General features: G+C 39.0%; 1 protein-coding gene across 4 annotated transcripts in view; it reads right to left on the bottom strand.

The window, feature by feature from the left end:
- Positions 1-21399, bottom strand: part of KANSL1L (KAT8 regulatory NSL complex subunit 1 like) — a 58960-nt gene that overhangs the window by 12089 nt on the left and 25472 nt on the right. For all 4 annotated transcript variants that reach the window (XR_015773047.1, XM_088058478.1, XM_088058477.1 and 1 more), the window contains exons 5-9: positions 20612-20733; positions 16120-16321; positions 5282-5444; positions 1999-2109; positions 1459-1593 (exon numbers count right to left, since the gene is read on the bottom strand). Coding sequence is in view for 3 of the 4 variants with exons in the window: in XM_088058478.1 (XP_087914604.1) it covers positions 1459-1593; positions 1999-2109; positions 5282-5444; positions 16120-16321; positions 20612-20733 (733 nt within the window). In the remaining variant the exon portion in view is untranslated. The remainder of the gene's footprint in view (positions 1-1458; positions 1594-1998; positions 2110-5281; positions 5445-16119; positions 16322-20611; positions 20734-21399) is intronic.

Here is a 21399-nt window from a genome sequence, read left to right on the forward strand (position 1 = left end):
ATGATAAAAGATTTCTTTTTGGTTCCTTTTATAAAAAACCTAAATACTATTGTCAGAAGACTAATGGTAACTTCAAAAGGTTTGTAGCAAGATGTTTTCTCTCTTACTAGTGCTCCCAAGTAACTCCAGTTGTTGATCTCAGTGTTCTTGACTACACTTAGGGAAACTGAGAAACACTGTGTCAGCATCCATCTCTAGGGGACCAGGAAGTGATCAGGGCAGCAGGTGGCATGGAAAACAGGATCACTGGTGGTGAAAGGGGAGAGGGCACAGGACCCTGCTGGAGATAGGCACAGAGTGTAAGAGAAGGCTGTACAGCAAAGGCACTGCTGTACGGCTCAAGAGGAAGGAATCAAAGGACAACGCTTATCTAAATCCAAAACAGTTTTCAGTGTGCCCCCAAACAGCTTATATTCTCTCCTAAAACTTTCTAATTAATTGGGTGGCCCTGCTTTGGGGTTGTGGACTGTGGGTTTTGGGGTTTGTTTTAATCCTAGATGGTGATTTTTTATTAATTCATCTCTGCAGTAATTCCTGTATTTCTACCTCTAGTAAAACATTACACTATGAGTTTTGCCAGGAAATGCACCAGCAGTTAATTTTTCCACAATGTTAACTGATCATTTATACCTTTTAACTCTTAAGGGAAATTTTAAACTAATATGGCTTCCCCTCTTGCTTAGTGACTTATTTTCTTCAGATGTCTTATGAAGAATTTTGCCAAAGGTTTTCCAAAAGTTACATAAATCAATCTGTAACAGAATCTGTTAGGCTTTGCATTCTAACAGGAATCTGGAGATTACCTCTCTGGAGAGGTAAGATGCCATTTATCTTTACAGTGGTATGCTAAATTTTTTACCCCTACATTATCACAATATTCTACAGAACTGTTAGGGCACTTCCAATTAATTTACCAAGTGCTGAAGCAGAGATTCAGTGGTTTAAAACAGAAAGGTAACAAAGTAAAAACACAGTAAGAACTGGCTATCCACAAGTCCTCTTAAAGTCTGGAAGGGATCCAGAACCACAAATGACATACACAACAAATGAAATACAGTGGACGGAGTTGCCAGGAATAGTAAATGCTTCATCGACTTAATGACTTAACAGATAACTTTGTAATGTCTATTTCACTGACTACTATTAAAAATCCCCTTTCATATTAAGAATGACACCCAGTATCAGAACACAGCTGAACTGCTGAGCAGTTTTCTTTAAGACAAAAATAAAATAAAACACAGCAGCTTGGCTCATTCTGTATGTACACTTAAGAAGAAAGATTATTACTATGTCTTAAATAGCAAATTTTTTTTCATGGTCTTCTAAGTCTGTTTCTTCATAAGTTTCATAACATTATCCTTTTTGGAGACAACTGTTAATTCTCAGAGCCCAGTGATATTCATATAGTACATATTTTAAAAGATGTAGTAGCCTCTTGCACTGCTATTTTTCTCTTACCTACTGCTGTCTCACTTAGATGCCTTTTCTTCCTTCCTTCTGACAGCTGGTCAGGTGTTCCTAACACCAACTGAGATTTGGTATTAGACAAACAGCCACTGCTCCACTGTTTGACAGAAACATGTGGATTATAGTCTGTAACAGAAAAAGCATGTATCAACTTGAGAAATTACTTTACTTTTCATCGGCACAATTTACAAGAAATCTCAACTGCTGAACTATTTCTAATAGCCCCAAACTTTTGATAGGGATCCAAACAGAAAAAGGACTGCAGTCGGGCACCTGGTCCAAACTCCCCCACCTTGTGGTATCCTCCTACACCTCTGGTGAGATCATCTCAGTGTAATTAAGGAGAACCTGACACTGGGGTCTGAAGAGATTCCTCTTCCACCTGAAGCCATACTCAGCTACCTTCTCTGATAACCTGCTTTCTGACAAGTTTATAAACTGAACCACTTCATGGCAGAAATAGAAACTTCTGTTTCCCACTCCCAAGTTAAACATGGCCTTGCAAATACTAAAATATTTTGCTTTACATACCATTGTCAGCAGATACTTTAAACTCCCCTCCCAGAGATGCGGTATCAACAGGTTCTCCTTTGATGTCATCCTTCCTTAATAATGTTTCAAAGTATATGTGAAGAGGAATATCTAATAAACAAAGCAGAAACCCAAAGGAATAGTGTCTGTATTAGAAATATGGCAATCTCTGAGACAATGAATTATGCATCATGACTAGAGATCTAGGCATTGATTCACCCAACACATTCAACATAATCTGTGAGCAATACTACTAAGGACTGAAACAGACTCTGGAGGGTATTGAGTGAGAATAAGACTGGGGTCTTCCCTCTTGACCAGCTCCTTCACAAAACCCAGCACAGCAGAGAGCACAGTCTCCTGTACTGTGAAGATGCTTCAATTCAGCCTTTTCTGCACAAGTAATTAATGCTTTTGGAATTTATTACTGCTGGGACCCTATAGGTATTTTCAAGGTACATTCCCCTCTTTGTCTCCCTTGAAAACCCTATAGCAAGGCAGTGTAATTCTGATAGGAGTTCTAACACAGAATTAGCCTGCAAAACATTTCAAGTGGTAAGGAATCTACCCCCTGTTGTAAGGCAGAAAGGCTTAAAAAAAAGTACCTCTCTCTGAAAAGCCTTTCTGGAAAAAAAATTACAAGAATGAAGCAAAATTTAATTGAAAAAAGTGTCAATGTAAGAAGTAGACTTGACAGCTAGTACATTCAGAATGAGAACTGTGGGCAGGGCCCAAGGGTGGGCATTAAATGACATATATTTATGCACAGTCTTAGCCTCATGCGTCTTCAGAACATGCCAGGACAAAAACTTTCAACATATTTTGCCAAATAAAAAGAACAATTTTTTTTCATTGTGATAGGGATCTAACTAGATTGTTTTGTCACAACACCCCAAGGCTTTTCTTCTGTTTCTCACTCCCAAGTTAAACAAAAAAGGTCTGAAAAGTGTATTAGTCACAACATTTAAGTAAAGAGAGAACCAAAACATTTCTCCTATTTTGTTGATCTTTTGTATTTTTTGGTTGTTTTTTTTTTTTGTTTTTTTAACCTGGGAAACTACCTGGATGACTCAGATTTTTTATTATGTCCTCTGGTATCTTAATTGAAAGGGCAGGAGTGCTTGTTTCAATCAATCTACAGCCTAGGTGCAGAAATACCAGAAACCCAGACTTCTTAGATACAAACTACAATTTTCCAGTTATCAAGGATGAAAGAGGTGCTGTTATGTTAAAGCCATACTGCAACCACAGACACATCTTTATTCAAGATCCTTGGTAACTTGGAAACAGTGGAAGAAAGACTTTGAAACAGGGACAACTATGCTTTCAGAAAAGAGTACATCAGTTAGCTAGTCCCACTGCACTATTTACTAGATTGTCTGCAAATTATGATTCACCTTTAAAGCAAACCACATGAAAAACCAAGTTGAGAGAATTACATCTGAATCTTGAATCCCTCCTTGCACACATAAAAAAAAAATCCAAATCCCAGAGTTCCAAAATGAAACAAATGCCAACGATGCATTTTTAACATACAGAGAAAATTAATGCAAAACCCTTTTCTTTTACTCTGCTGACAATTTTTATATATAAAGATGTGGGCACATCACAAGCAGTATTTTAAGAAAAGTTATTACTCTGGAAGGGCAAAAAAGAAAGCTGCAAAGAAAACATGAAATGGAAGCAGGCTACAACTTGGAAAATCTCTCCCATGCATTTATTCACAATAATTCTGTCACATGAAAGAAAATGTCAGATAGACTAGTCTTCACGAGGAGGTAGAGATAGCAAAGCACACAAAGTAAAGCATGAATATAGCCTCCCTCAAAAGTGAGGAGTGCATTTGAACAGGAGATAGTAGGTCTAGTACTTTTTCCCCGTCTCAACTATTATTAGCAAGGCTCCTGGAAAAGAGAATAAATATTCCTTAAGAAATATGTCCTTGATACTGGAATGAAGCTAAAAACAATTTTTCTCTTCCATCCTGGCAAAGTTCCAAGAGTAGCCACAGCACAGTCCAAAGCTTTTTAGGTTTTTTATGATGACAAAGCTTTTTTTGAGAAAACTAAAGGTCAATGTTCTTGCTACATGCCCCAGTCTCCCTTAAGAGGGAGGTAAGAATGAACACAAGGAGCACAGACTGTCCTTGAACAGATGTCTAAACCCCTGGGGTCTGGCTGGGCTGCCAGAGTCACAGGGGAAGTGATAGTGTGTGTAAAAGAAGAAAGATTTAGGTGGTGTTTTTCTGTCCACAACAGATCTCTGCTGACTGGGATGTTTGCTGTAGCACTCTGGGAGTGAGCAAGGAAACCATTTCTCCTATCTGCTCCTACAATAATCTCCTCTTTAACCCATACATGGGATGCAAACTGCCAGAGCTGAGGCTTTCTCTGGATTCCATGCCCACACTTGGGTCTTCTCTACAGGCCAGTGACAAGTTCTCCAAAACCCAGCCTTAAGTTAATTCCTGACTTCCTAACACAAAGCTGCAGTGTCTACACTGTCATTCTGGGAAGACAGTGGGCTTGATTAAAGATTAGAACAGTTCCATGCAAGTCCCAGCTTCATCTTGAGAATTATTTTGTGGCAAAGAAGCCCCACCAGGACAGCATAATTCCTGTACTGGTCACTAACTACTTGGAAATAGGTTTTTCCTAAACAAAAAAAATCCCACAGAAGTTCAATCTCTTCTGCTGACAACAACAACATTTAGGCTGTTATTTTGAAGTCCCAAGTGCTGTCAAGTTGCACCTGCACTAATTTCAGGGTTGAGTCACAGACAATATTCTCCACGTTACTGCCCAAAAAGACTAAAAGATCAGATGACAAGAAACCATAAAACTTCAAACATAATCAAAAAATCACAAAAATAGTTAGAAAACCTAAATAAGGCTTTCTAGACCTAGTCCAAAGGGCCTGAACAGAAAGAAAGTCACTTGTGAAAACAACACAAGCATGGTATGGTAATGTGTTGGCAAAAGCACCATCTCTAAAGGACTAACACAGTTAGACACACTATGAAACATCCAAGCACACCTTTTTTCATGACCAGTCTTTCAAAGCTACAAGCACATTGCTAGTATGGGAAACCTAGAATGTGTGTTTTTCAAAAGTCAGGATCAAGTCAAGATTTTCATTTAGTATAAACTCATGTATTTTGACAGTGTGAAATTTTCTGTTAAGAGAACTAAGTCCTAAAAATCATTGAAAAGACAAGTTAGTCCACAACCTCTAGAGCTGTCACAAGCACAACCACTCTGTTAAGAGTCATGGCATTACTTACCTGAAGGGAATGATAAGACTGGATGGAAGGAAGAGTCCAGCTCTTGCACATAATCAAGGATTTTAGATTCTGTGCTGTACTCACTGCTGCTGAAAGTGGAGGCTGGCACCACACAGGGCAACTGAGTTTTATATGGAAAGGAGGCATCTCTAGATGGAAAAGTCTGCAAGAATACACAGAAATGAAGGTTAATTTTTCCTTTAACCATGTCTTTCAAATTAGACCAGAAGAGGAAAAAAACCAACAAACCAACAAGTCAGTGAGTGACACATAATATGTGAATGGGAAGAATATTCCAACAATCTCCAGTCTAAATGTGACTTACCTTCACTTACTATGGACAACAGTGCACAATACAAAGAATACAAACTGCTCCTTCAATCAGGACCAGGAAACAGCTGTCAAAGCTTTCACATAAAATGTAACTGTTCCCAGTAATTCTTTTGATCTATCTGATGACAAACAAACACCCCTTAAAATTTGATTCCAGAATAACAGGCATGATATAAATGCACAAACAAACCTAACACCAGACTAAATAGAGGGGTCTCATTCATTTATCCCCTTAGTAAGATTCTTAGCTTTAGTAGCTCTAGGTACCTTGAACCCACACATTTTAATGAAAGAAACGATATTGAAGATTTTGAGCACACTGTGTACTTACACAAACCAAAAAGGCAAAGTCTTTACCTCGTTATAATTTGAACATCAGATAAGCATCAGAAAGAAGATATACAGCAATAAACATGGAGAGGGATGCATCAAGAATTGATTAACAGGTAGAAACAGGAATTACTAGAAAGGAGAGGTGCAAAGAAAGATTAATTTAGCTGCTTGGCTGCAATGCTTGCTAAAGTATGGAAGGTAAAATGATGGATGACACAGAACTGGTAGATGTGAGGTCAGCAGGACTGAGGCAATAGGCAGGGTGAAAATGGGCAGGAACAAGCAATAGAGTGCAGGCCATAGACTGAGCTCTGAAAGAAGGAAAGAAGTAAATGTGATGACACAAGACAGCAGCAAACAGTAGTCTGTGCTTCAGAATGTGCTATGAAATGTACTTCAGGGAAATAATGTGGCATAAGTTCCTTTCTTACTGGATGCTTGTGGTAGTAACTCCAAAGATACTGACATTTTCAAAGGCTTCTATAGGTTTCTGATATTTTACCAAATGCTGCAGATCCTGCAAATGGGAAGGGAGAGAAAGGGACACTAGAGTACTTAGGGGGGGGTGTCTCAAGCCTATCACTGTGTCAACAATCACATTTATCAACCCTTAAAAAACAGTCTCGGTTTAAAAAATGGTAAGAATGAATATGACATTTTCTTATGACTTTTTATAGAAATGTGTAGCATCAAAGGTGAGACTATCAAAGAACATTACTTGTATTTTCTGTACTTCTGCTTTCTGAATCTAATAAAACTCCTTCTCCTGCCTGAAATACACCAGGCTGCACTTTAGCACTGCCATTCATGAATTAGTGATGCAGCAATTATATCTATCACATAGGATTCCCTCCACTTAGTGAAAGCAGTCCTTGTGCCACATGGCACCAACATTCACAACCCACATTATCTCAGAAAATATTACATTAAGAAGTTCCCCTTTCTATCTCTTCCTTTCCTCTCAGTTACAGAGTTCTCTGTGCTGGTACCGTATCTCAGAAACTACTAAAATCAAGTCAGCATGTTATGATGCTGGAGCAGAGAACACTGTGATGGTGGGTGGAGGTTCTTGTATTTAACTTTCTTTTTTCCCCCCCCAGGAAAACATTAACAGTCCTAAATCCACCTTGATCTCCACACACAGGTGGATGCACAAGTGCTTTCAACTTGGAAAGAATTTTTTCCTAGCCCAAGACTCTTTCAAATCAATGTTTTGTTATTTTCTTGTGACAGATATATGGGACTCTTAATCTGTTAAATTTTAAACATCCATAAAGTGTTGGCAGAACTGGCTCTATGTTTGGAAATACTAGAGGGATAAAGCTAAAGCAAACTTAATGTTTCCCATTATATGGATCATTACACTAAAGCTTCGAGAGCTTTTAGGTAGTTGCTCTACCTCAATGCACTAAGGGCTTGCTTTTCAAAAATGCACAAAAGCATATTTCCTCTTGATATTTGGGTTTTAGAAATGAAGTAATTTACTAAATCTCTACTCTTTAAGCTGCAATGGCACCACTTCTGCCTGTCCTTTTTTTTTTTTTTTTAATAGGAGTGAATTTACATTACAGTAGATAAAAAGCTCTCATTCCTTCTTTAAAAAGAAATTCCCAAAAAAACTAAACAGTAAAATTACCTAGAAAGTGTATAGATAAGACAAAAACATTCTGACATCCAGACCTTTAGTCTTTACTCACTTTTTCTTGCTTTAATTCACTTTAGCCCCAAACTCATCCAGATTATTACAGCTGAGCGATCTCAAAAACATGCACACATGGGCCAACTACCTCACAGTCAAAATCCATTTTGAAACTATATTAAAATCCATTTGGCAATATCAGTAAATGTAATATTATTTTCTTCATCTTGCCTGTGGTAGGAATTACAAAACCTTATGTCTAAATTTGTGCCTTGAATGCTTTGGCATCAACACCTAAGTAATGAAATCTTTCATTAAGCCAGTTTGTAATCCAAATGAAAATACAGACTTCATAGAAGTGAATGTCTGTGAAGCTACTAGGGAAAAAAAAGCTAAGAAATTTGTTAGCATCTGTGTTTCTAGCTACGAGATCTGGTTTAAATTTCTGATGGAGTAGTCTTCCACTGGAAAATGCTGAATTAGTGAAATCGTGTTTCTCAGAAATGTTGACTAAATCAACTCTTGATGAAAAAATTTCAGAAGCCCTTAGGACCAGAATTAAAGCATTTTACTCAAAGAAAGTGATTCAACTTTTATTGAAATGAAATGGAAGAGCTGTTTATTTGAAAACTAAACTCTCTCTGCTTCCAATTCCAAGTAGAATACAGTCCACAATCCAACTGCCTTTTACAGCAGTCAGTTATTGAAACTTTAACACAGCAACAAAAAAATCCACCAAAACCCAGCTGAAAACAAGCCCACATATACATCCATTCAGCCATGGCAATGACACAGGAACATCATGGCACACAGCTTTTAGGAGACAGGCCCCTACAGCAAACCTGCCCAAGATACCAACCCTTCAGAAAGCAAGAGGGATTACAAAACTCTGATCAATCTTCCCCTTTCCCCTTGCTATACTACACCTTCTACATCTCCTGAAATGTTTTTCTTCATTACTGAAATACAAAATCTCATGCTTCCTGAGCTCAAGCAGATTTGAAGGATAATATTACATAAAAATCATTGTATTAGAGAAAATTCATTGTATTTAAGGGGAAATGAGGAGTGTGTAAGGTTTAAACATTCAACAAAAATAACAGCTCTGGTTTAAACCTAGGAAACTTACAAAACTGAGTGGTGTCAACCAACAGACTCTAATTTTCTAGAGTATTATGAATTTTGAGCTTGGATATTTCCCCCCTTAGTACTTTTTTACTGGGATACAGAAAACAGAGAGCAATTAATTTTGATATTCAAAACAATTTTTGCACTTGCTTGTGACAGATTGATGCATCAGACAAAGTACAATTGGCTCATGCCTCTGTTCTTGAAGGGTCAGAAGGCTGAACTCTACTGCCCATCCCATCTTTCTGCAGAGAAAAAAGTGTGAGTTTATAAAGCATGCCATAATTGAAAGGAAAAATGTTTTGTGCTCCCAGTTAAAAAACTGTGAAGTGAATCCTCATTTTACGGTTTCAGCTACTGATCACTACCATTTCTGGAAACATGCCCAAGTGTAACAGTACAGAGAGCCACAGCTCAATTATGCCACTGTGTCTGAATCTAGTAAGGTAATTAAATTAATTCAAATACACTCTGCTGAATACCTGTCACATCTGCTCCTGATTACTCTTATTAAGCCCAAAAAGGCAAGGAAAAATGCATTTATTCTCTCTACAAACACACTCTCAGAAGTTTTCAGCAATATCAAAGAAGAGCTATCTCCCTTAATATTAAAAACTATTCTTCAGTAAATGGGTAGGCAACTAAACTGCAGAGATTTAATTATGGGACTCAAGAGAACCTCTCTGTGGGTGGCTAACAACTCCCCTTTGAACACCAAAGCACAGCAGCTTTTAATCCTGTGCTGTGTACAGACCAAACCAATAGAGTGGCCTGCTTGCTTCAGTGCTTTAGCATCTGCCTTAAGGACAGCCCACTCCTCCATGGCCTCCCTCTTCTGCACTCAACAACCTGCTCTGAGCAGAGCTGTGTCCCCCTGGCAGAGCACACAGTTCCATGAAGCCTTGTGTTTCACAAGGTAAATGTGCAGAGTGCTTTTGAGCAACACACAATACCTGGACAGTGAAAGGTTAATCTGAAACCCCCCAAGAGCTTCTTTCTTATTAATGGGCAGTGGGAGAGAGGGTGGGCAAAGCATCCAAGACATCCCTGCATGGGAAGGTGCACAACAGATGGTGCTGACACACACACACACCCCTGCCATATGTCAGACCCTCCCTTCCACATGAAGTTTTTAGAGAAGTCAAATGGACAGACCTTTCCCATGCATGTCAGGTACAGGGATGCAAGGTGTCCCAGGATGTAAACAACTTCATCTGCCTTGGCCCCTCTAAAGCTGTCAATGAAGTGGCAGATCCCATGGCAGAGATCAATTTTTTTCCAGGAAGAGAACAGGGACTTGTATAAAACGCTAATGAAAACTTATTCAGCATCCAACTTGTCACAAATTCAGAATTTCTGGTCAGTATCCTACAAGATGTGATAGCTTCTAATGTTCTCAGAGATCACCCACCTCTCCTAAGCATACATGGAGTTTAGTTTCTTTAATCCTGCAATAAGCCAATGGGACTTTCACCTGCTCTGTAGAAGTGCATGCTATCTTCTACATCCTGAAACAAAGATAATTTGTTCAACTAGAAAATCAATTGAAAAATCAAGGTTACTGCTCAATCTTTGACCAGTTAAACCCAAAGAAAGAAAGGTATGTTAATCCATAGGGATATCTTCTCAAAAACATGCAGAAATTAAGAATAGATGTGATCAGTAAAACACTACGGAAATGCCACTACACTAAAGGTGCAAGGCTGTGGAAAGCATGAAGGTTTTTCATTCTAAAAAAAAAAAAAAAGAAGAAAAGGAATTCACAGGCTTACTGGCTTGCCACAAACCTCAGAGGATGGATCTAGTTCTACTGGCAGTATCACAGACTTGCAAAGATAGAGGCGTCCGTCCCCTTCCTTTCTGCCTTCGTGCCTCCCTCCCTCAGAGACAGAAGTCTTGTCACACATTCAGAAGAGCTGAATGCCGACAAGAACTGCTTTTGCCACTCAAGTTTCATTGATTTTTAACTAACAGAAGGCCTTATTTTTTAACTTCCAGGGTTAAAGTAGCAATTTCATTAACTGTTATTTTCACTTACAAACTTGGCAACCATGGGATTCTCCTTCCCAGACCACAAGACTGACATATCCACTGAGGTACCACACCACTTGCATTGAACCAGTTTGCAGGAGACTTGGCAACAAAACAACATTTTTTCAGAAGTCAGCAATGCCAGGAAACTATGCTGAAGCAGGTGGTGGAACCAGTATCTAAGAATACCAAGGAAGAGGATGACAGCCAGTAGACTCCTCTCAATGCAACTTCTTTCCTCTCAGGTACAGATCCCTAGCAAATAGCAGACATTTAGCAAGTAAGATAAAGGTGATGCATGCTGGATATAATATAAATTATATGTGTGTGCATATATATTAATAAAAATATATATACACTCTTTCCAAAAACCTGAAAATTAACAAGACTTGGGGAAAGACCCACACGTATTTATGAAGCAGCATCAACAAAAAATACCACTGGCACTAGACATGGACTGGGAATGTTCCTGAACACAAAAATCACAGAACCACCATGAGATTTAAATCAAAATAAGAAAGTCATACCCTAGAATTTAAATACTTTTCTCCTGTCTGTTTCAGAGCCTTCTGGACAAGCACTCACTTTTTTTTTTACTTTTTTTTTTTTTTTCAAACCACTAAATGAAAGCAGATATTCTTCTGTTCTTACTTCCAGTTGAGACTGCAGAGAAGAAAATGTGGCAATATGCAGCTGCATGAGTTGGCAACATTATACCAACTGCTTGCTTGTGGCATCCAAAATGTAAGCTTTTGCACTTCAATTCCCAACTTTCAGGGTGTTGGCACCTTTGCAAATTTGAATTCTGTTTTCTCCACATGCTTCAGTCCCCACAACCAGCTGTTTCTCCAGCAGGTGGGACATGATTACAATGAGAATTTTCAGATTAAAAAACCCTACCATGCTCTACAACTCTGCAAAGAAACAGACAGGATTGACAGTACTCCAATCTCACAGCTCTATTGTCTCTTACCTTTACTTAGAGCTGTATAAAGTTTTTATAGATTAAAAGTCTACATAGCCTCAATGACATCTCTTGGCAAAACATGACTTGAAAAAAGTGGAATTAATATCCTTTGTTAGGATATTAAATGAGAAACTAACAAAATACACTGGCAAAACAAAATCCTTGTAATTAAAAAAATCCTGCAGCAAGTCACACAGATAAAATAGCAAAAAAGAAAACATCAGGGCATGTCAGCTAAGCAAACCTCTCAGAGAGTTTCTGACTAGTACAACACTTGTCTGCTTTTAAAACTGCTGGTATGTCACAGATAATACAGTTCCTTCAAGTGCAGACAAAAAAAACAGCAGGAGACAGAGGTACAATTTTCCTCACTATAAGAAAAGCATTTGCAGAAGCACGAGGCATTAGACTGGAGAATGTGGGGTGGGGGAGGAAGGCAGTTATAAATGCAACAACCACTGAGAAATGATTCACTAGGTGTCTTACAGTCCTGACACTGATCTGCTACTTACAGACTTTCTCAGTTTTAATCTTTAGGTACTTTTGGCCTTCTTTCTTAGCATTGAAACTACATGACACACATTTTACAGGAGGAAACAATGACCCAGAGGTTTTGACTTGCCAGCTGTAACAACACAAATGAAGGGCAGATTTAAGCACTCTCAGACTTCCAACTCCCACTTGCAAACATTGTCTCCTCCCACTTGAACACACCTGTAGCTTACAACTTTGTGCTGTCCTGCATGCAAGTTTTATCACTCATTCATTCAAACACCATGCTGAAGAAATGCACCACTACAATCATGTCCTCTAGACTGAAGCACAGACTGCAATCCCAGGGTTTATCGTGCAGGACTCTCAATCAAGAAATGGCCTAAGCTCTTACAAAGCTATTTAGATAGAGAAGATATAAAACAGATTCCAGGGCCAAATGATGACTCAGGGATCATCTTATGGTACTTAGTCATTTTGAATTAAGGAACAAGCGGATTTGGCCCCAAAGGATGTTTGAAGTTCCTGAGGATATTGGATGGGGACAGATAAATCAAACACCCTGCATCCCGTTTTATTTATCTGCGGTCTATCTTGTCAGTCTGGAAGGTCTTCTAGAGTTTCATACACTTCTGTATTTTCTTTTAGATACTACCCTGTGTAAGCATTATTTAACTAGCACAGCAGGGGAAGGCATAGTCCTCTTCAGAAAAGAAACAGCAGAGGACAATATAGGGCATCTCTCCACAGGCAACAGGAGGCTTCTAGGTCATACACACTCACTGTAATGTATGTGACATGGCAGTACCTAAGAGAAAAAATGTGGCTGTCTTCCCAGTGACCTTATGAACTGACAGACAGCACAGCAATGCACAGTTTCATACTTAAGTTTTCCTAACATGGATGTTAGGGGAGTGAAGGGGGAGAATGAGCTTCCCAAATGAATCTGAAGAGATGTGAGGGATGACACTCTGAATGTCATTCAGATGCACGAGGGGTACAACCTGTCATTGCAATGAAAACCCACTTGAAAATTCCTCAAAGCTGTCCCCACATTTCTTAATGTCACACACACAGAGGTCTGCATTTTTCTGTCATTCTCTGGTCATAATTCTTCAGTCACTATCTTGCTCAAATTATTCTGCAGAGCAGCATCTTCCCTCAGCACTGCCAGGCACTGCTCGCTGGCTCTTCAAACCAGGCACCACAAGGAGAGCTGCAACATTCAGAAGATACAGTTTTCTCCTCTGATTTTGGCAAGATGGAATTTGTTAATTCCACATCTGCTGCAAGACTCCCAGTTTGTTTTCAGGCCAGTGACCTTAAAGAAATGGGGGTCCTCAGAGACTGTGGTACCAGGGCTTATATAAGTATGTCAAATTTGAGGAAATATGGGAGAGGCACTTGCTAGAGAAGACACACTACTAATGTTACATGAAAAATCCAATTATTTTCCATATGCTAAGAAGTTACTAATTTTTTATGTGAAAGTCTGGAGGAAATTTGCTCTGGGGAATTACTCTGGAGAATATAAAAGCATGTTCAGAGAAAACTAGATATCAATCCCAGAAACCATTCCCCATTTTGCATCCTTACCCTTAGACATCTGCCTAATCCAGAAGCCAGCCAGGGCTGATGGCCAGTGCTCTTTCATTACAGGATGAGCAATCTCATCAACAGCTGGGTAACCAAGTGTAGCAAGTGCAGGACTAAGAAAGTGACAGGGCCTGTTAGAATAAGATTTGTTGAATGAAATGATACGCTGCTGCTGACTCTTAATTTAAAGCCTCGATATCCATTTAGGTTTGATTGTCAGAATGTGCTAGAAATGTCCAGTCTCATTTTACCACTTACTTCCCCAGCAGAATCTCTGATCCTCTGTTTTTAACCAATACTATGTGAGTGGCTTTGTTCCCTGCTTTACCTTGATTTTCAAAACTTAATTGAGTTTGTCGCTTGCATGATGACTGAAGCTGATAACTCGACTGCTGCCATAATTTCTTATTTTCTCAAGGAACAAGAGCTACAGAATCTGGCTGTATCCCACAATGTAGTTCTCCATCTTGGTTAATTTCCTCATGGAAAGGACATTCAAAAGCAGATTCTAAACACAGGGTTTTGAGCTGAGAGCTGCAGTAAGCATAAATAGCATTCCCTACAGGGGTGTTTTACCTCACTGTCTGTGGGACTCTGCACTTTTGGTACAGAGACACTGAAGCTGGGTAAATATAAAGTAACCCAGCACCAGAGATGTCAAGAGCATGGAGCAGACACACCAGCTCTGATACTTGAAGCATTAACTGGTAACCTAAAAACATACTTTTTGCTTGCAGTCTACAGCCAAACATTAATTATAAACCTTTCTTTGCAGCCTACAGGTCAAGGTAAACTATCAAGCATGCAGAGCAGCTAAGCTCTGTATCTGGTTGAAGGTAAAAATCTAAACTCTGCCTTGAACTTCTGCTGTCAGGCCACAGACATGGAGTATCTGATCACAAGCCTTTACTGATGCTCTCAGAACTTCACTAACTCTGGCCCACTTCTCAGAACACAGAAATATAGGGAGCGCTTGTAAGACATACGAAATACGTGAACCTGCAAGACAGAGGCTTCCAGAAAGGCCTGTTACTTAGAAACTGCACCTGGAGTGAAAATCTTTCATGTTTAAGAAGAAAGAAGGGAAAGTCCTCAAGTCTGTTGCTGAGGAGCTTTCTCCACAGCTGCAAGAAGCAGTTGGAGGCATCAGCCATGGCACAAGGCCTCCAAACCCTGTGACAGGATTGAATGTAACAGCAGGTCCAAGTCCACAACAGTCTCCTTGGTCAATGCAAAGAAGATGAAAGAAGGCAGAGCTCCCAGACTCACTCTTCTAGGAGAAGGCAGAGCTCCCAGACTCACTCACCACCAAAGCTTCCAGGTAGACTGCCAAGTCTTTAAGCCCCACTGTCAGGAAGCTGGGAACTCAAACGAATAAGCAACTGGACAGTTTTTCAATAAAGTATCTTGCTAAAACTAGGATGCTTCTGCCATTTTGCAGAGAATGCTGAATCAGCACAGAACATCCCTGCATGGGAAATTGCTCCCCAGACCACTGGCACACTTAGTAAATCCTAGACAGATATCTGAGGAGACATGGAGGTTTTCCTCGATACTACACTTACTTTTAAAAAGGCAAAGTAAAATCAAGGAATTAAAACCTCTTGGGATTAGCACTGTTCTGAAAAATGAGTTCATACTGTCTCTGCTCCCAAATTAGACTGTTTCTTTAAGCACTACAGCTAAATTCATTATATATTCTTACCAGCAATATGCTATTAATACCAGATGCAAGCAGATAGCCTTGCCCTGCACAAGACAATGTGGTTTTTTTTTCAGTTTTAAAATATTAATTACTCTGTAACACAAAAAATTTTAAAGCATTCTCTAAGTGTCATGAAAAAGGCAACGTAACTAATCAGAAATAGCAAAAATGGAAACAAGATTAAGATATTGCAATTCAATTTCCTAGAAAATAATGTGCCACCAGCTGTGTAAACTTTCCTGTAGCTAAAACAAATACTCTGAAAACAAGCAGGCAGATGCTTTACACTGTAGCCTGTCTCCTCAGCAGCCAGGCCTCCCAAAAAACTCTCAAGTTGTCTCTTAGATTGTACAAGGGCTTTAAAGACAGCCATAGAACAAACTAATTTGATAAGCAGGACTCTGAGCTATCTTTAATTTTTATGTTCAGCTCATTAACTCTGAGCTCCTGCAGACACATCCAGTAGAGCCACCACAAACACTCCATGGTCCCTGAATGCAACAAATAACCAGCACAACATGCACCATTCCTCTGGCACACCAGACAAGACACATGCCAACTCAAGCAGCTGGACTCTTGGGTTTTCTCTCCCAAACAGAGAGGCAAGGGCCTACCTGCTGATTCCAATGACAGGCACCGTGCATTCTGTAGAGTTTCCTCTTCTGGAAACTATGAAGTGGCCTTGTTCGGGCAGATGTGCTCACACTATTCACAGAGACAGATCTGAGTCTTGTCCTGTCTCTTCTTCTTTTCTTGATGTGCTGATGGTCAAGCAGCCAGCTGCTTGAAGAGGATACCTCTCTATTATCTGAAGCTCTGCAATTTCATGAATAATGAGGAGAGGAAATACAAAACGTCAGATATGCTCCCCATGCACAGGCCAAGATTTCACAAAATGATTAGTATTAGCTATCTAATCCTAAGGGAATTTTATAAACACCACAAGGTTTTAGCATGCTGTTTCAGACAATTGTGTATGTGCTTTGTTTGCTAGTTAATTACTTCCATGTCAGGTCAGGAAAGGGAGTTTATCATTCTTCTTCACCTTTCTGCTCATGGAAACAAATGTCAAAATGAAGTTAAGCCCTCAAGCATATAGAGAGTTTTGTTTTTTACAAATTCAAGAACTCTCTAATATTTTTAACACACATGAATTTCCAGTTACAATTAATATTTCCCTTCCTCATACTGATGTTCCATTCAAGACACCAGTCATGCTGTAAAGGAGATCTAGAATTCTGTCCTAATACTTTCAAGATTTTCTGGTTTTGCTCAAGAACTGAAACCTAAGCAAAACTTTACAAACTAATGATCATTCAGCACTGGGCTTGCAACTCACTGTGAAGCATTTGTATCAAAATTAGGAACTCTAAAACTTCCAAGAATAGAGAGTCAAAATCAAGTGCAAAGACGTGGCCAAAAGCAGTACAAGTCCCTGCATGTATGTGTAGAACAATCTCACACCATCCTCACCAACCAACAGCCTGTCTGGTGACCAGAACAGGCAACACAAGGTAAAAACTTAAAACACTCACTTATTTGGGTGGGAATGACTCAATAGGAAGAATGAACTTCCCTGTTATAGGTATTCCTGATTTTGTTTTGCTGCTGTAGCAACATCTGCCTGCAAAGTTGAAGGCTTGCTGCAAAAAGCACTCAAGTGTGCTTTTATTTTTACAATACTGAAGACCTTGATCACAGCTCTGGACTGAGCAGTGCAACTACACAAGGTATTTTGGTCTTGCTTCATAACAAGTCATCTATCTGCACAAATGATTATTTTGTCTTTTGACAAGTCACAGTTTTATTAGTAGAGTCACGACATGTTACAACATAAAAATGAATTTATTACAAGGCCACTTATAAATCTTTTTGACAGGTGATATTCTTTCAACAGTATATCTTTATTAAATGAAAGGGCTTGTTATGGAACTGTGATTAAACACCATCCCATGCTGTTTTGGAGTGGTAACAAGGCTTTACAGGTTTGAATTTGAGCTGTCTTCCTGACACATCAATACAATTCAATAAGCAACACAGACACATGAAAACAACATGCTAATTAACAGAGGGATTGTACAAAGTATTTAAAGGAACGTATCAGAAGTGCCAAGAAAAAGCCTGAAATGCTGAGGCATGACATTCTTAATGTTAACACTGCATTTTTAAGGCTTGAGAAAGAAATACAAAGTTTACAGTCCATGGAAAAGATTTCTTAAAATACTCTCTCTGAATTGTCAAAAACATTTTCTAAGTCAGATGGTCCCAAGCTCAACTTGTGGATTTCCACATCCCTCTCTCTGAAGTGAGGGACAATTTGGACAGATAAAATTAGTACAAAAAGCTCCTCAGCCTGGCTCTTCAACTTCTGTGATTCCTGCCATTGTTCTGGTGGTCTGTGAGGCCCTTGGTAATTTCTCTGCAGTCTCTGACACCTGCTCTATTTACCCTCCTGCGCCTTGCAGCAATGCACTGCTCCAGTTTCAGATTAAGAGAGCTCTCATCTTCGTGGCCTGGAGCTCCAGTACATGGCAGTGGGGTTTTCCTGCCACTTGTGTAAAAGGTTTCCCAATCAAGCTTTGAGTTACCCATTTAGTTTGATCTTAGTCTGAGTGGTTTTCAAAATGTGATTCTACAGAAGAACAAAATGAACCACAGCCAGATGTGAAAGCCATGAATTTGCTAGAATGCTCCTTTCAAAGCTCATAGGTCTGCCTTTCTAGCTCTTGACCTTCCAGATGCAAGCCTGCACAGCAAGCCAGACAGACACTATTTGGCCTGAAGTATGAAATTTTTCCTTCCATCCTCTTCATAAGGAAGTGGGTATCACTAGATTAGGGAACTGCTTCTATGAGCATCTGCCTTCATGCAACACTTTGGGCTAATCTTGGCATTTAGATTCAATTGAGCAAGGAAAGCCACACAAAAAACCAGGAAGGCACTACTGTAATTAGGCCTTGACAAATGGCAATTCAATGTTACCCATACTCAGTCAACCAGGAACTGTCCATGCACCTCCACTTCCACTGCCAACAGCTCACGTAACCAAATGTACTGCAACCCCACAATTACCAGCCCTAAGCATCCCATGCTTAAACTTACTTTCAAAATGGAAAATGGTGTTTTTCACACCAACAGCCTACAACTAATTTCAAGAACTTACTTAAGTGAAAGTTGCTATAATCTGGCTTTTCCCCCTCTCAAAAAAAATAAAAAATCCCCTTATTTTCCGTTTGATTTTGGTTTCTGCTTTTTGAAATACTGAATACAGTCAGAATGAACTCTAGAAAAAGCAAGGGGAGTAGCAGCTAAGAATTAAGTTAACTGCAGCATGTAAGTTAATAATTAACTAATAAGTTAATTCAATTAATGGAACACATAGCTACTACTAAGCGTAAGGGCCAAGGAGCCCTGCTCTTAAACCTCCAAAATACCACCAAAAACCTGAAACATGCTCAAAAACCCCAAAGAAGTAGGAGGCAGTAAATTTCCCTGCAGGATCCTCATGAAAACCACCCTATTTCATGCATCTTTAATGAAAAGTATTTACTGGCAGATTTTAAAACACTTCATAAGCAGTGAAAAATTACACTTAACTGTTTAATTCATGCTTAAGACAGCATATAGAAAGCCCTAAAATCTCTCAGATTCCCTTCCAACACTTAACTTGCCAAACTCCAGTTTAGAGCTACGGCACTGAGATAATCTTCCAAGTCCTAATATTTCTCTTTGGACTTTTTTAGGTCATGAGTAGAAAACAACCAACCTTAGAGAGCAGGCCATGAGCAAAATGGAAACACTAACTTTGGACAGTGACTAATAAATAAGAGCAGAATTGGCTTGAAGTTACATCATTAGAATCTCTCATCATGAAGTTAACTTCATACACTCCAAAAAACGATTTTAAAAGCAGGAATTCTTCCTCGTCTGTCTCATGAAAAAGAGACTCAAGACACAGCCCAAATTACTCTCTTCTTCCATATACCCATCTCTATAAGCAACTCCTGTTTCAGGGCTAATTTTAGTCCACATCTAAAATGAACCTCCTGATTTTCTCCTACATCATCTATAAACAACTGATACACCAGGAGCAGGGATGTCACATGCCAGGACCCCTTCATCCTTAAATTTAGGGCAGAATCACACAATCCCTGTGGAACAGACGGCACCTAAAGTAGCTGCCCATCCAAGCTGCTCACTATAATCTCTTTGTGGGAGGCTGCAGCCTCTGCAGCAAAGCTGAAACAGACGGTGTGGCTAGCTCTTCTTGGAGTCGGGAGCCAGGGAATTATGTTCTGCTGCACACTGCCATAAACACCCCAGTTCTAGCTGGGAACAGTTTCTTCATCCACCTGATCCTAATTAAGACCTGTGAATAACAGCATCCTCAAAAATCGCATTACAAGTATCTCAGGAGAAATATCCAATATACCTAGACCTTTTGCAACTGTATTCAATTACCTTAATGTTATTTTGAAACTAATACTTAGTACAACCTGTACTGCACTTAAAATCTTTGAATAAAAGATAGAATTACTAAGTAGTATGGACTAGAACTGAGAAATATTTTTCTAAAATATTAATTTCAACCTACAGTCATCCTGGAAGGTATGTAAAAATACCTTGAATGGAAAATAGTATCTTCAAATTCCTGAAAATGTGGGTGGCAAAGATAAACTCGGCCTTCTGTTGACAACTGATCTGCTTAAAATTAATGAAGTTACAGCCCTGACACTGACCTCTGCTGAGACACATGACAGTGCTTACATATTCTACTAATCTAGTTTGTCAGTTTTCCAGAAATAAAGCTGCACTTGTTATGACAGAATGCATTGTTTCAAACAATCACAATAAGTGTGTTCCTATATTCTTTCACTACTTCACAGATTCAACTTCACAGTACTTAAATGTACTTATAGGGACCATATGTCTATGGTATCTTTAGGAACAACACAAAACTCTACTATTTTCAACCTTACAATCAAGACTTGACTTTTCTTGAAGCCTGCAGAAAGCAGCTCTTTTTCTTGTTTAATATTGTAATGTTTATTAGTTTCATATAGACAAATTTACCAAAAGTTATTCTCAAAAAAAATTGTCACCCACCTGAAGGAGATGCCATTGACCAGCTGTCTGTGTCTACAGGTCTTGGATGAAAGAGATGAAGAAGCTGGAGACAGATTGAGTGGAGCAATTAGGCTGCTAATGATTTCACTTAGTTGTGCGCTCTGGAAAAAAAAATAAAAAATTAAAGGTAGTAAGACTTTTATCCAGACTCAACAGCTCAAAGTTCCTGGGTTCTTGTTTTCTTACATAGGATTTCAGTTCTGTACATCATGGAATAATCACATTTAGTTTCTTCCTGTGAATAACTGTGTTGGCATGGTTTTTCTTTCACAATTATTATGTTCAACTCTACCAAAACCCCAATAAAACACCAACAAAACACCAACACAACCCTGAACATTGTTTATACACTTGAAGTAGTACCCCAAATACATTACTGATTTTAGTACTGTAACCAAAGGTCTTTAAAAGGAAAAAAGAAACCAGAACATTTTATGGCTGATATTACAACAGCTGCAGCCAGAGCTGCTAACTGGCTATTTGACAAGCATTTCAACAGGGGGGAAAAAAAAGGTCAACTGTCTATTCATTGTACATTTTGTTCACTCAAAGTATTTTTGTTCTTAAAAGAATCCTCTTCATCGCTTACTACGGTTTGACAAAGGTGTTTTTATAGAAGGAAGTGTAACTACTTGAGGACTATTGTAACAACAGATAGATCTTCTGGTATCCTCAAAAATAGTAACAAGAAGCAAACACCCCCTCCCCATTCTCCTGCAAAAACCCCTGACTTTCAAAACTGACCCAAAACAAATGAAACAAATGTA

This window comes from Pseudopodoces humilis, chromosome 8 (assembly GCF_049639895.1).
Source record: "Pseudopodoces humilis isolate 2021_Gansu_Grassland_sample_001 chromosome 8, ASM4963989v1, whole genome shotgun sequence".
In the NCBI taxonomy this organism is placed as follows: domain Eukaryota; kingdom Metazoa; phylum Chordata; class Aves; order Passeriformes; family Paridae; genus Pseudopodoces; species Pseudopodoces humilis.